This window comes from Culicoides brevitarsis, chromosome 1 (assembly GCF_036172545.1).
Source record: "Culicoides brevitarsis isolate CSIRO-B50_1 chromosome 1, AGI_CSIRO_Cbre_v1, whole genome shotgun sequence".
Taxonomy (NCBI): domain Eukaryota; kingdom Metazoa; phylum Arthropoda; class Insecta; order Diptera; family Ceratopogonidae; genus Culicoides; species Culicoides brevitarsis.
Window position 1 is genome coordinate 18,226,041 of NC_087085.1, and position 13,502 is coordinate 18,239,542.

General features: G+C 30.4%; 2 protein-coding genes across 2 annotated transcripts; both read left to right on the forward strand.

Moving 5' to 3' along the window:
• Positions 1-4,519: 4,519 nt before the first annotated feature.
• LOC134836460 (BSD domain-containing protein 1-A-like) lies at positions 4,520-6,691 on the forward strand. Its single transcript, XM_063851665.1, has 3 exons — positions 4,520-4,659; positions 4,831-5,618; positions 6,100-6,691. The coding sequence occupies exons 1-3, from the start codon at positions 4,649-4,651 to the stop codon at positions 6,465-6,467; spliced, it is 1,167 nt and encodes a 388-aa protein (XP_063707735.1). The 5' UTR covers positions 4,520-4,648; the 3' UTR covers positions 6,468-6,691.
• A 2,102-nt stretch (positions 6,692-8,793) lies between these two features.
• On the forward strand, positions 8,794-11,809 carry LOC134826958 (vesicular inhibitory amino acid transporter). The gene is made up of 5 exons (XM_063839472.1): positions 8,794-8,910; positions 8,974-9,471; positions 9,539-9,819; positions 10,259-10,360; positions 10,422-11,809. Exons 2-5 carry the CDS (start codon positions 9,285-9,287, stop codon positions 11,502-11,504), a joined length of 1,653 nt encoding a protein of 550 aa, XP_063695542.1. The 5' UTR covers positions 8,794-8,910; positions 8,974-9,284; the 3' UTR covers positions 11,505-11,809.
• Positions 11,810-13,502: the final 1,693 nt, after the last annotated feature.

Sequence of the window (13,502 nt, forward strand, 5' to 3'; positions counted from 1 at the left end):
AACGACTAACTTGTGCCAATTAGTGACTTGTGCTGAAATGATAGCAGGTGGAAAGTTTTTAATTATATTAAAATTGTAAAATACTGAAACGTAAAATTATTTAAAATTATAATAAATAATTTTCCGGAAATCAAGTTAAAAGTTTTTTGTTTGTGTTTTGATATTTTAAGCATTTATCTGCTTTTCGAATTACAAGGTATCATATCAATGTCGAGATGTCTCTTTTTCCACGAAATCTCGAAGAAATTCAAAAGCAGACAATTAATCGCCAGGGAACCCACATTAGACATTTTTAACCCCGCATGATCTCTTGCATCATCATTTTAATACAAAACGAGAGTTGTTTACCGCGAAATGACATTTTTAGCGTACACTATTTACTTTTTTGCACAAAAAAAAAATTATATTTAATCGCATCGCTTGTTTATTTATGATTATTAAATTATTTGAACAATATTTTTGTTTAGGGATTCTGCGAGCGATCGAGTGATTGACGTCAATATAAACAACAACAAAAACACAAGAAATTGAAGCGGATGGCGAGGAATCCGTGCAAGTGAAGCTCTTATCACTTTCTTCGTTTCGCTCCGAACAAAAATTGAATCATTGACATGTGGGTGTGTAATTGCTGGAAAATTTACTTTTATTTATGCTCGTTTCGAGAAGTCACTTTATCGCATTACCAAAGGAAAAAAAACCGGAGACAAAAAAAAATAAGTACTTGAATATTTATCATGAGAAGTTTTGATCTTCCGTCCAAAACAAAATTATATTCGACCCTTTTTTATTATTTTTCGTTGTCTCTCTCGTATCTTCTCGAATATTCAATCAATCACTTTAACGCCGCACACATAAAAACACTTACACTTATGGTTGTTTTGTTCAAAGGACAGTGACATCCGATCTAGATTTACGTTGAAAGAAATAATTCCGATGAAATAAGAGGAAAAATATTGTGGTTGGAAATAAACTTTCAATCTTGACTTGATAGGATCACTTGACGTAGTAATGCATTTTCCTGCTAAAAAAATGTTGGGTTTCCGAGAATTAATCGCAAAATAAAACAATCGAGAATAAGGTTCGAGCCAGACGAAAGCGACACACGACGCTCATTATTCTGACAACAAGCAACAGCAGCAGCAGCAGCAACAACACACGAAATCAGTGTGAAGTTTTAATTAAAAAAATATTTACTCACTCATCTCTGCTGCAAAAAGAGTATTAAAAGGATGAAAAGTTGCTGACAGCGGAGAGAATGAGGAGTTGATGGTAATGTGTATAAGGCACCTTTGCCACATAGTGGTAAATGTACGTTACGTAGCTTGAGATACGGTGCGAGACGTGAAATATTCACATTTTTTGGTTTTCTATTAAACTTTCTTATGAAAAATAAGCCCTTCAACTATTCAAAAGAAGTTTTTGCAAATTTTAATTTTTTTAAAAATTATTTTCCAAAAATTAAAGAATTTGAAAATCAAAGAATAATATTTAAAAAAAAATTTTAAGAGTTTTGAACAATTTTTAATTCATTTTTTTTTTTATTTTCAATTAATTAAAAACTAAAATTTAAATTTAAAATTAAAATTAAATTTTAAACTTTAAAATTGCCCAAAAATTAATTTGTGGCTTAATTTTTTTGTAAAAAAAATTAAATTTAATTATTTGTCGTTTAATTTAAATCCTTTTTCATCATGAAGCATATTCCCGAGAAAAAATCCTACAACTTGCTCAAATCTTGAATTGGTTATTCGGAAATTAGAAACAACAGTTTTCTATGAAGTTTCAACCAAAAATTCGAGTTTTATGTTTATTTCAATATTATCAATAAAAAATGGTTTGAAATAATCTAAAATTTGAAGAAAAAATTAAAATTTTAAAAATTCTCAAAGAAAATTTATATTTTTTCCCCAAAATATGCAATAATTAGCTAATTAATCAAAAATTTTAATAAAACTGAAATCAAATTTTAAAATTAAAATTAATTAATTAGGAATTCTCGAAAAAATTGATATTTTCATAAATTTCGAGGCACCTCGAAAAATAAAAATTCTTTAATTGCTAAATTTATTTGAATTTTTTTTGGGACTGAACTCCAAAAAACCCAAAAATGTAATTTTAGACATCTCGCATCACGTCTTATGCCGCGTAACGTAGATTTTTTACTGTGAACCATGATTACAGAGCAGATTTAATGTGTGTGTGTGTGAAAAGTGCTTTTTTCCGTAATTGATGATGCTCGAGGTCTGTTGTGCGGTGCAAAAGTGAAGATAAAGAATTTTGCACTTGATTTTTTTTTATAATTGAAAAATAATTTACTATCATCTTTTGTTCTTCTGCTTAATTAGATGAAATTTTACTCACTTTTTTAATAGACGAGACAGCATTCTTGCAACAATAAAACCCGATTGCGGTAACAAAAGTCAAACAGACGTGCACTCTTCCAGCAAATTATTACACTAAAATTGTCATTTAACTGTCCACAAACTTTGAACTTTCTTGATAATGTTGTCCAGAAAGGAGAAACTTGCATGCGAGTGTGTGTCTATGCGTTGATAACTATGTGTCGACTAACGACATCGTCAATGCATAACAATTACTTTTGAAAATCAAATTGTTTGGTTTCACTGCTGTCCACTTCAGAGAACTTGTTCATGGTGCGAGAATATGTTTAATTGCATTACTCGTAGACACATTAAATGTGTCTCTGTGACTTTATTGATTGAACATTATCGTGCGTTTCCTTGTAAATTTCTGCCATTCTAATTAAGGTTTTATGGTAGAATAAGTAATTTAACAATTAATTTTTGTCAGGGTTTTAGTGAAATGGAAAGTATTAAAGAAATTTAAGTTAAGAACATGTTTTTGTTTAAAATTGCTATTTTTATTGCAACAATTAAAATAATTAATTTTTTTATGATTTGATCAAAAATATACATTAAAATTAAATAATAAAGCAACAAAAATCACGCAAAAAAAATATTTTCATTTTTTATTGTTTAAATTAAAAAATTAGCCAAATAAAAAAAAAATTGTAAAAAAAAAATATTTTTTCATTAAATTTAAAAAAATATTTTTAAATTCTACTACTTGACAAAATTATTTAAATTTACTGGTAATTTAATAATTAATTGAATTAAAATATTTATAATTTGAATTATTTATCAACTTAACATTATTTATTATTAAACACTTTTGATTATTATTTAACCATTCAACTAAATTAAATAAACTCACCATTCATTAATGAATTTATTTAAAAAATATTGCGATATAAATTTAAATTAAATTACATCAAAAATGAGGAACTCCATTTAATATTCATTACACCAATAAAAATTACAAAATGTAACAAAAATGATAAATTACAAAAATAAACATTAAAATATTTATTTTGAATTTACATATTTTATTTGTCTTACGCATAATAATCGTAAAAAAAGAGTCCTTTAAAACATTAAAATAAATTCAGTCGTTAAAAATATTTATTTTTCTCTTCTTTATCGCTTTTATAAAACGTGATAAAACGAAATTTTAATCAAAATAAACAAAATGACATATTTACACTTGAACATCCTGCCAAATAAAATAATAATTAATTACAAGCAAATGTTTTTAAACTAATTAATTATGATTGTTCTAATTAAGTAACTAAGGACGCATTGTCCTATAATTAATTGGGGCATGTAATTTAAGATAATTATTACATTAACATATATCTACAATGAACATAAACAGTTATTTAATTATTTTATGTGAAAATGTATCGAATAGCAGGGTTTTCTTGAAAGAATCGTGTTGGCGGAATTTTCTCAAATTACTTTTCGAAAAAGTTTTGTGAAAATGCATAGTTTTGTTATCTTTAAAAGTTTTCTCATACTCGTAATTTGAGTTAAAGAATAAGAAAATCAACATTTAATTTTTTTTTCATTTTTTTAAGTGAATTAAATAATTGAAAAACATAAAAAAAACTCGTTTTTAATTAATTCGTTAAATAAAATGTATTATATTTCAAATTGACACTTTATGTTGCTTAAAATTTTTTTATACAATATTAACGGTCAAATAAATTGAAAAAAATCTGTCGTCACGCCATTAAGTATAATGTGGTAAAATGTTGAACTAACGAGATACTGTAAAATTTCTATAAATGAAGCATAAAAATTTAAATTTATTTTTACCAAATTTTTTAAAATCAATGAAAATCTTGAATTTTTCATAGGAAATTTGTAATTGAAGTTTATTTTAAATATTGAGCTAATTGCTTTGAAATTTTACGTTTTCATCAAAAATTTTCAAAAGTACAAAAATGATGAAAATTTAATAAAATATTTTTAAAAAAATTTCAAAACTTTCAATTCTTCCTCTCTAATGAATGATTTTTAGATAATTATTCTTTTATTTCTATTAAAATAGTTCAAATTATTAAAAATTTCAAATTACTTTGATTGAAATTTCATAATAGAAAATTAATGTGCCCATTTAGAGAATTTTCACTGTACTTGAATTAACGTCAACAAAACAGTCCATTATTTACATTAAAAAATCCTCGAGGAAAATTGAGAAATGCATGTTATTTTGCATTAATTGAGCATTTTTACATTAATCAAAGTACATTTGAACATTTGTGATAGTTTTTAAGTGTTAAAACATGGAAGAAGAGTAAGTATTTCCCCATTTTTTGTGAAATTTATCCATCGTTCTTTGTTACGCGACGTCATTAATATTTTTTGTGTCACCAATTTTGATAAACGAAGTGTGTTTTTGCAAATTTTTACAAATATTTACCTTAAATTCAGTTGAAAAGTCTGACTAATGCATTAATTATTGCAGGGTTTCAGCTGCCGTGGAACAGACATCGATTACTCCAGCTGACGATCCGGTTCCGTCAACGTCGTCATCACCATCGACCACCACTGCAAAGCCCGAAGAGGCTTCCAAAGGCGGATCTTGGGGTTCCTGGGGATGGGGACTCCTCGAAAATGCCAAAACGAAGAGTTTTTCCGTCTTGGAAGCCGTCAAAGCGGATCTCGGTGAGCTGTCGACAGTTATCAAGGAAGAGGCTTCCGTCGCTTCCGAAGTCCTGGGACTCAATCAGGAAGATTCCACGGTAAATGTCATGAAAAAGAGCATCAGTAGTTTCCTCGGACAGGTATCGGATGTGCTTGTGCCTCCGGTCGAAGACGAGGAAGCTGAAGCAATTATGATCACGAAAGACGGCTCCGTTACCTTAACTGGCTTCGCAAAGCATTTGGCTGAGTTGCAAGCGAACGACGCCACGTACGTGCAAGAGCCTGTTGACGAATTGGCACCGCAATACAAACGCTGGCTCGAAATTGTCGAGCAGGAGCAGTTTACGGAGCCTCGTTTAACGAAACAACTCACAAATAGTCAAATTTTGAATGAAAAGTATCTTAGTCTAGTGCCTGATAAAGTGTCACACATGGAGTTTTGGAAGCGGTATTTGTTCAAAAAGGCATTGTTGGAAGATGCGGTTGCCAATGCGGAGGCGGTAGCACGCAAGGCTGAAGCGGAAGCGAGTTCCACGAAACCAACGGTACCCGACACGATTATTGTCCAAACGGAGCAACCAAAAGCACAGCCACCGTTGACTGAGGAAGGTAAGAAATTTTATTTATTGGAAAAATGCCTTTAAAAATTTATTTCATAATTATTTTCTTTAATTTTAAAGTCAGGCAAAAAAAAAAATAAAATCAGAAAATTTAATCAGGCAAAAAAAATTTTTTTAGAAAATTTTTACCATATTTTGAATTTTTAAAAACTTATTGATAATTAATTAAACAAAAATCTTATTGAAACATTTTTTATTAATTTTTTAAATATTTTTATCAAATTTTATTTGTTTACTTAAATATTTTATTTTATTTTATTTATAATTTTTTTTAACTTGAAATGTTCGAAAATCAATTTTTAAAAAAATTTCAAAATATTTAAAAGTCACAAATATTTTTTTTACTCCATTAAAAATTGATTAAATTGTCATTGATTGTCATTTTATAAAATTTTTGCACAAAAAAATTAAAATAAATTTAGAGCGATTTAATTTTCAAAGAAAATTCACTCAAATTTTCACTATTTCAGAGGAACTTCAAAAATGGGAAGAAGACATTTGCGCTGCCAACATTGAGTTGTCCGAAGAAGAGCAAGCTCGACTTCTCGAGGAGTACGAGCAGGAGATAAAAGGTCAACAAAATTCCAAAAAACAAGAAAAAACTTCCAATAACAAGAAAAACCCGACAAAATCCACGCCCGCTAACAACAGCAATGCGTCACAGGCATCGAAATCCAACCGCAAATCGAATAACGGCAACCAAAACAACAAGGGAAACAAGCAAAATGCTACCAATGCAAACAACAAAAACCAGGGAAAGGCTCAAACGACAGGCAAGAAGAAGGAAGTCGATCTGTCATCCACCTCGGACGAGAGCTGGGAGAAAGACTTTGAGTAAATTACAGGACTAATCAACATAATATGACATACAAAAAAAAATAAATTAAAAATTTTCTATTTTTCTCTTTTTTTTCCTTCATAGATATACTAATTAAATTTTAAGCTGAATGTTTTACACATAAAAACACTATAATAACATTACTATGTGAATTATATAGAACGCATGTTATCATTTAATAATTTAGACAAAATAAAACTAAACGAAATATTGCTCTTAAAAAACGTTTGCCACAGCAGCGATAATCTGTACTAGTGACTTGAACCCTTCCGCAACTGCATGACATAATTTTGACACGGAATCTGGTTCTCTTTTGTATTTTTTCGCTCCACGCTTCTCCCGATTCGCGTCTTCGCTCTCGAAAACTACATGGGCCGGTTCATCTTGTGACGCTTTCTCGAAGCAACTTGGCACGAAGGTGAATCTGTTATGCGCGTGATCTTCGGGATCCATGATGCCCATAAGGTAGGTAGAGTTGCCGTGTCCTCGCACAACAAACGGAGCTCCATTTCGATAGACTTGGTTAAGTTCATTTTTGGTATAGAAGTAAACTTTGTCCATGGCGAGAGTGTTATCAGCAGGTTGGTCTGATGGTTTTACGTCGTAGTAGTCGTAAGCGACTTCAGTTCCTGGAAAAATTTTTTTTTTAATTTCGAACTTTTTTTTCTTAAAAATTAAAAAAAAATATTTTAAATTTGATTCGGAACATTTAAATAAAAAGTTTTAAAAAAAAATTAAAAAATTTCAAAAAGCAGTGCTAGAAATAAGTTGAATTAATTCACAAAGTTTGACAACAAATTTAAAAAAAAAAATCTAAAAAATGGTCAACAATCCAAAATTTTAGTGTCTTTCTTAATTTTTAAGGTTAAATCAATAATTTTTTGCTTTTGACTTAAAATTTTTTCAGCTGATAAAAAAAATTAAAACTACAAAAACTTTAAAGTTTTACTAAAAAATCTTAAAAAATTAATTAAGCCCTAAACTTAAACTAAGTTAAGTTAAAAAGATCTTTTAACTTAAGTTTAAGTTCAATATTAAACTGAAATAAGTCATAAACTAATTTTATTTTTAGATTTCCAATCGAATTCTAGGAAAAAAAATATTAAAAATATATGATTTGAAAAAAAATTGTAATATAATTAATTCAACTTAATTTTGACTTAAGTGACTTAATTATTTTATATTAAATTTTATTAAAATAAAATTATTTTTGATTAAAAAAAATGTTAAAAATAATTTTTTTAAAATATTAAATTTTTCAAACCAAAAAAAGTTAATATTTAATGAAATTTTCTGGGTTTTTAACTTTTTTAAATAGAGGTCAAAGGAAGAAAATTTGCAAAAACTTACCATTCCAACTCACGACGAATCCCTCGAGATTTTCCAACTCACTGACAGTGGCAAGCGGATAAATAATTGGCAAAATCGTGTCTTCCCCGAGCTCAAATTCCCGATCTTCTCGCAACTCAAACAACGAAATATCCTCAATCGCCACCACTCGCAATTCCTTTTGTTCATCCTTCGGCGTTTCCGTGAAATCCACTCCTGGCTTGTATTCGTAATGCAAAGTGCGACAATCTTTTTCGTTGTATTCATTCACATATTTAGCGTGGTTATAGCAGATTTCGTAGGTGACATTATGTGCCTTGTCTTTCTCGAAAAATGTACAACTCGGGGCACAAATGACGTTCGTTGGAGTAATCACGGCAACGCTGCATTCTTTCGTTCTGTCGCCACTTTTGGTGCGGATTCTTCCGAGAAAATCGTGTGGCGGAACAGGAGCCTCGGTAACGGTTGGAAGTGGTGTCGTTGGCGCAAAAGTTGTCGTTGGAGCTGAAGTTGTCGTTGGAGCTGAAGTAGGAGTTGTTGGCGGCTCTGAAGAATCTGGCACTGGAGAAGCTGTTTGATTTGCCAAAACAACAAAAATCACACTGAAAAGTACCAACAATGTCTTCATTGTTACTAGAATCACTGAAAAATTTAATTTAAACAGAAATTTTAAGTAACAACTGCTTTTATACCGTTTTTTAGTGTTTTGACAAGGATCACGTAAGACATTTCTTTCATAATTTTTATAATTTTTATTTATATTTTGACTCGCGTTTCTTGCGTTTTTTTTCATTTAGAAAGTTTTTTGTTTATGAAATTCAAGAAGATACGCGCCATTTTCCGTTTTTCAAAAGGGAATTTTTCCACAATGTACCAGAAGTCAACTACTCGCGCACGCTCCATCCTCCATGTTGCATTGAACACTAATATTTTTCGTATGCGATGAAGGACTCGTAGATGCAGCATCTGTCATCTCACATTTAGTACATAATTTTCTTCTCATAGTATATAAGGAAAAATTTTATTGGTTCTGTTTTAAAATTATTTTTAGTGAGAATTCTTTGAAATTTCTATCGAATTTCCATTTGACGGGAAAAGTTACGCGACAAAAAAGGTAAAAACCATTAAATTTTGCCTAAAAACATTTTGGATGTATGAAATTTTGGATTTATTACAGGTGGACAATCCTTCCGCGTACGGAACATATTTGCTGAAAAAAATCGATAAAAGTGAAAATGATGGAAATTTGTAAAAATCTTCTTTTGGAGTTTTAGTTTTGGGTTTTCTCGTATTTCGTATCGATCTAAATGATACGAAATTCTTTAAAAAATAATAATTAAATATCACGCAGACAAAAAGTCTTCCAATAATAATTAAGAAAAATTATTAATTAAGGTTAAGTAAAATTTAAGATTCCAAGAAATCACAAAAGTCTTCCAAAAATAAGAAAAAAAAATCAATAGAGATTAAATCAAAAAACCCGTAAAAATGGCATTTCTCGACAACTTGAAGCAACTGCCCGTGAAAAATGTGCTAAATGTTGCGATGCAAACGGCGGTTCAGCATTTGCCGCACAAATCGAGACAGAGCGAGTACCAACAGCCCGGCGGAAGTGGCGCACCAAACGTTCCGCCAAGGCCGCAGCAAAGTGACGGATTCGCAGAGCAACAACAAGGTGAGTTTGTCGCGTGCGTCTGGTTGTTTGTACGGCTTTTGTACTAAAAAATGTTCTAAAAACTCAGATTATGGAAGTCTTGGCAATGGCGGTTTCGCATCCGAAGGATATCAAGGGACGGAACCGTGCGAGATGAATCCCCTGAATCCCTTTACGAATCCAGCGGCATTCCATGAGCAGGATGGCGTCGAACACCAAACGCAATACCAAACGACGTCATTCGTGGAAAAACAAGGAAGTATCGATTCAGTTGATTCGGATTCCTTTGCTGGCGGAGGCGAAGGCGGGGCACCGGGCATCAAAATTACCGAAATTCAGGCAGCGTGGAATGTTACGAATGCTATTCAAGTAAGGAAATTTCATTATATTTTAGATGAATTCAATAGTTTTGTCCGATACTTAATTTAAAAAATTTAAAAAAATAAAAAAAAAATTAAGAAAAAATAATTTTTACGTCAATTTAACTTTTTTAATAAATTTTTATAAGTTTTTAAAAATATTTAAATTAAATTTATTAAAAAATATTTTTATTTTATTATTAAAAATAAATATTATACTATTTTAATTATTTATTTCTTTTATTATTTTATTTTATTTATTTTTATTTATTTTTTTATTATTTTATTTTTTTATTTTTTTTTTTTTTTTTTTTTTTTTTTTTTTTAAAACATGAAAAAATTTTATTAATTTTTTTTTTTTTTCATTTTTTGTTTTGAATAAAACTAGGTATTGAATTTCATTAATGTCGTTCAAAAAATTTAACAATTTTTGTTTTTTTTTTAAATAGGGAATGTTTATCGTCAATTTACCGTTCGCCGTGTTACGTGGCGGCTATTGGGCTATCATTGCCATGGTTGGAATCGCTTACATTTGTTGTTATACGGGAAAGGTGAGCCTTATTTAAAAAGTTCTATTTAAAAAGTTCTAAAACTAAAAAAAATCTATTTTAGATTCTCGTTGAATGCCTCTACGAACCTGATCCACAAACCGGACAACCAGTAAGAGTTCGCGAAAGTTACGTGGCAATCGCAAAAGTTTGTTTCGGCAAACGAGTTGGTGCTCGAATGGTATTTACCGCGCAAATTATCGAACTTCTCATGACTTGCATCTTGTATGTCGTCGTTTGCGGTGACTTGATGTCAGGTACCTTTTCCGAAGGTGCTCTCGATTCGCGTTCATGGATGTTGCTATGCGGCGCCCTACTCATGCCCCTCGCATTCTTAAAGTCAATTCAAACGGTCTCGGCACTTTCCTTCTGGTGCACCATGTCTCACTTGGTAGTCAATGCCGTATTACTCGCCTACTGCTTACTCGAAATTGGCGACTGGGGATGGTCCAAAGTGAAAATTGGCGTGGATTTGAAGAATTTTCCCATCTCGTTGGGCGTCATTGTCTTCTCGTACACCTCACAAATTTTCCTACCCACCTTGGAGGGCAACATGGAAGACCGATCCAAGTTCAACTGGATGCTTGATTGGTCTCACATTGCAGCGGCGGTCTTCAAAGCTGTCTTTGGCTACGTTTGCTTCCTCACTTTCCAATCGGATACGCAGCAGGTCATCTCGAATAATCTCCATTCGACCGGTTTTAAGGCCATTGTCAATCTTTTCCTCGTCATTAAGGCGATTTTGAGTTACCCCTTGCCGTACTTTGCTGCTCTCGAGCTGCTCGAACGTCAATTATTCCGCGGCAAACCGAAAACTCCGTTCCCGTCGATTTGGGAACTCGATGGCGAATTGAAAGTTTGGGGTCTCGCATGGCGCGTCGGATTGATCACGGGAACGATTCTCATGGCGATCTTCATTCCGCACTTTGCCATTCTCATGGGATTCATTGGCAGCTTCACCGGTACCATGTTAAGCTTCATTTGGCCTTGCTACTTCCACCTGAAACTCAAGGGACATCTTCTTGACCAAAAAACCATCGCCTACGATTATTTCATTATTTTCCTTGGATTGCTGTTTGGCGTTGTGGGCATCTATGATTCGGGATCCGCGATGATTAGTGCTTTCGAAATTGGATTACCGTTTTAAATTGCGACTTTTATCCCCGTATTGGTTTCCTTGTAAGATAACCTTGAATAATGCTTGAAAATAATTATTATTAAAAAAAATCACTGGACTTTAAGAATGCGATGGTAAATTGTTACATTTGAGAAAAAGAGTAGAATTTATAACATATCGATAGAATATACAATGAGGGGCATTTGTGGATGCTGCCGACAGATGAGACACGATTGACATTCCTTTTAGGTTAATGATTTAACGGGTTATTAGCTACAAAATATCGTTAGCTTAAGCTTTTTATGATTGCACATCGACGGCAATCTAACTTATATTACATTAATTATTAATCTAATTATAAATCAAAAGTCTTCCAAAACGACAAACAATTAATAAGAAATCAATTAAAAAATGACAAAAAAACAATAAAAAATAAAATAACGTTAAAATATATATTATAAGGTATACAAAAAAAATATATTACAAAAAAAATGTGCAATGTCTTCCATTTATCATTAAAAAATATACTATAAATTTAAATACTCGAAAAAAAAAACAAAAAAAAACTTTACTGTTAATATTTAATGTTTCAAACAATCGTAGTTAGAAATACAGTTAATGACATACTCCGAACTTTACATGCTTAGGAAAAAAATATAAATATATATCACTACATGCTAACATTTATCCTTATTTTAATCAAAAGACTTATTTATCAAATCTATACAAGAAAAAAAAACTGTTAACCCATAACTACAAAAATAGAAATTATTAGAAAATGACGAAATAGAATAAAATAAAAATTAAAAGTGATATAAATAAACTTACAAAAATATTAGTTGAAAAAAAACAATGTCTTCCAGAAAAAAGCAGATTATATATATATACATAAAGAAAATAGAGAATTATAACAAAATATATATATATACCAAATAAAGTTAAAAGAGTAGTGCAATGTTTGTTCATAAAATTGATTATTTAAAAAAAATAAAAATTATGAAGAAAACAATTAAAGAAAAACTTTAAATATATATATAAAAATTATAAGTTTAGTGCAAAAAAAACAATACAATAAATAAAATAAATTACAAAATTAAACGATATTCATGTAATTAAATAACACTATGACGTTTTGAGTGTCCACAGAGATAATAAAGAAAAATAAAAAAAAATTAATCGAAAATTAAAGAATTTGTTTTTTCTTTTGTTTTGGGAAAAAATAATTAAAAATGATAAATATTGAAAAATTGATTCAAATCAAGATCAAATTTATGCCGCAGATCTTGTCCAGATCAGTATTTGATGAGAACAAGGCTTTTATTTCGAATCGGAAATTGTGATACCTGCAATTGGGACTATTTTTCATTTACGTTGTTTCTACTTGATGGTTGAAGGAATAATGAAATTAAATTTGATATTTTGAGAAAAAACTGTTGAACCCAGATTCCTATGATTAATTTTATTTCGCCGTTAGTTGATCGTTAAACACGTAACAGTATTCCATTTTCAGTCTTGATTAGGAAGTTGTGTATGCGTCTTAATTCTGAAGAGAGACTGTTGAAAAAATTATCCCTTAATGAAAAACACTGTGGCATAACTTATTTGTTCAAGACATTGGTATTTGTAATCCGGATCTACTTCTTGTGTCGTGGTTATATCGGTCCTGAACGATAGGAATTGTAAGATTCGTCCTCAATAAACCCTTTGTCATCTTATATATTGTCATTGTTTGTTCGTATTTAATCATGTCATTCACTTTAAGGATATTATACTTCTTAAACAGCTGAGATGTTGAAGATGAGGTTAAGCAATTCTCGCAAGAACAAAAACTGCCAAATTGCAATGAAAAGAAAAAAGTATTTGAAATAGTACCTAATTGTATTGCATTCTCACCAAAGATTTGGTTCCTAATTTACTGTTTAACTAATTTTGTTTTTCGAAGCTTCAACATACAAGTTTCATTTTTCTACACATCATGATGATTTAGAAGCAAAAAAGATTAAATTTTCTTTTTAAAGGGGTTTTTGA

What these genes read in the sequence shown, in the direction of transcription:
- LOC134836460 (XM_063851665.1), top strand. An exon ending in GCCACCGTTGACTGAGGAAG is followed by an intron (nt 5,619 to 6,099) that starts GTAAGAAATTTT and finishes TCACTATTTCAG; the next exon opens with AGGAACTTCAAAAATGGGAA.
- LOC134826958 (XM_063839472.1), top strand. Translation starts at nt 9,285, where the DNA reads ATGGCATTTCTCGACAACTTGAAGCAACTGCCCGTGAAAAATGTGCTA. An exon ending in ATTCGCAGAGCAACAACAAG is followed by an intron (nt 9,472 to 9,538) that starts GTGAGTTTGTCG and finishes CTAAAAACTCAG; the next exon opens with ATTATGGAAGTCTTGGCAAT. An exon ending in ATGTTACGAATGCTATTCAA is followed by an intron (nt 9,820 to 10,258) that starts GTAAGGAAATTT and finishes TTTTTTAAATAG; the next exon opens with GGAATGTTTATCGTCAATTT.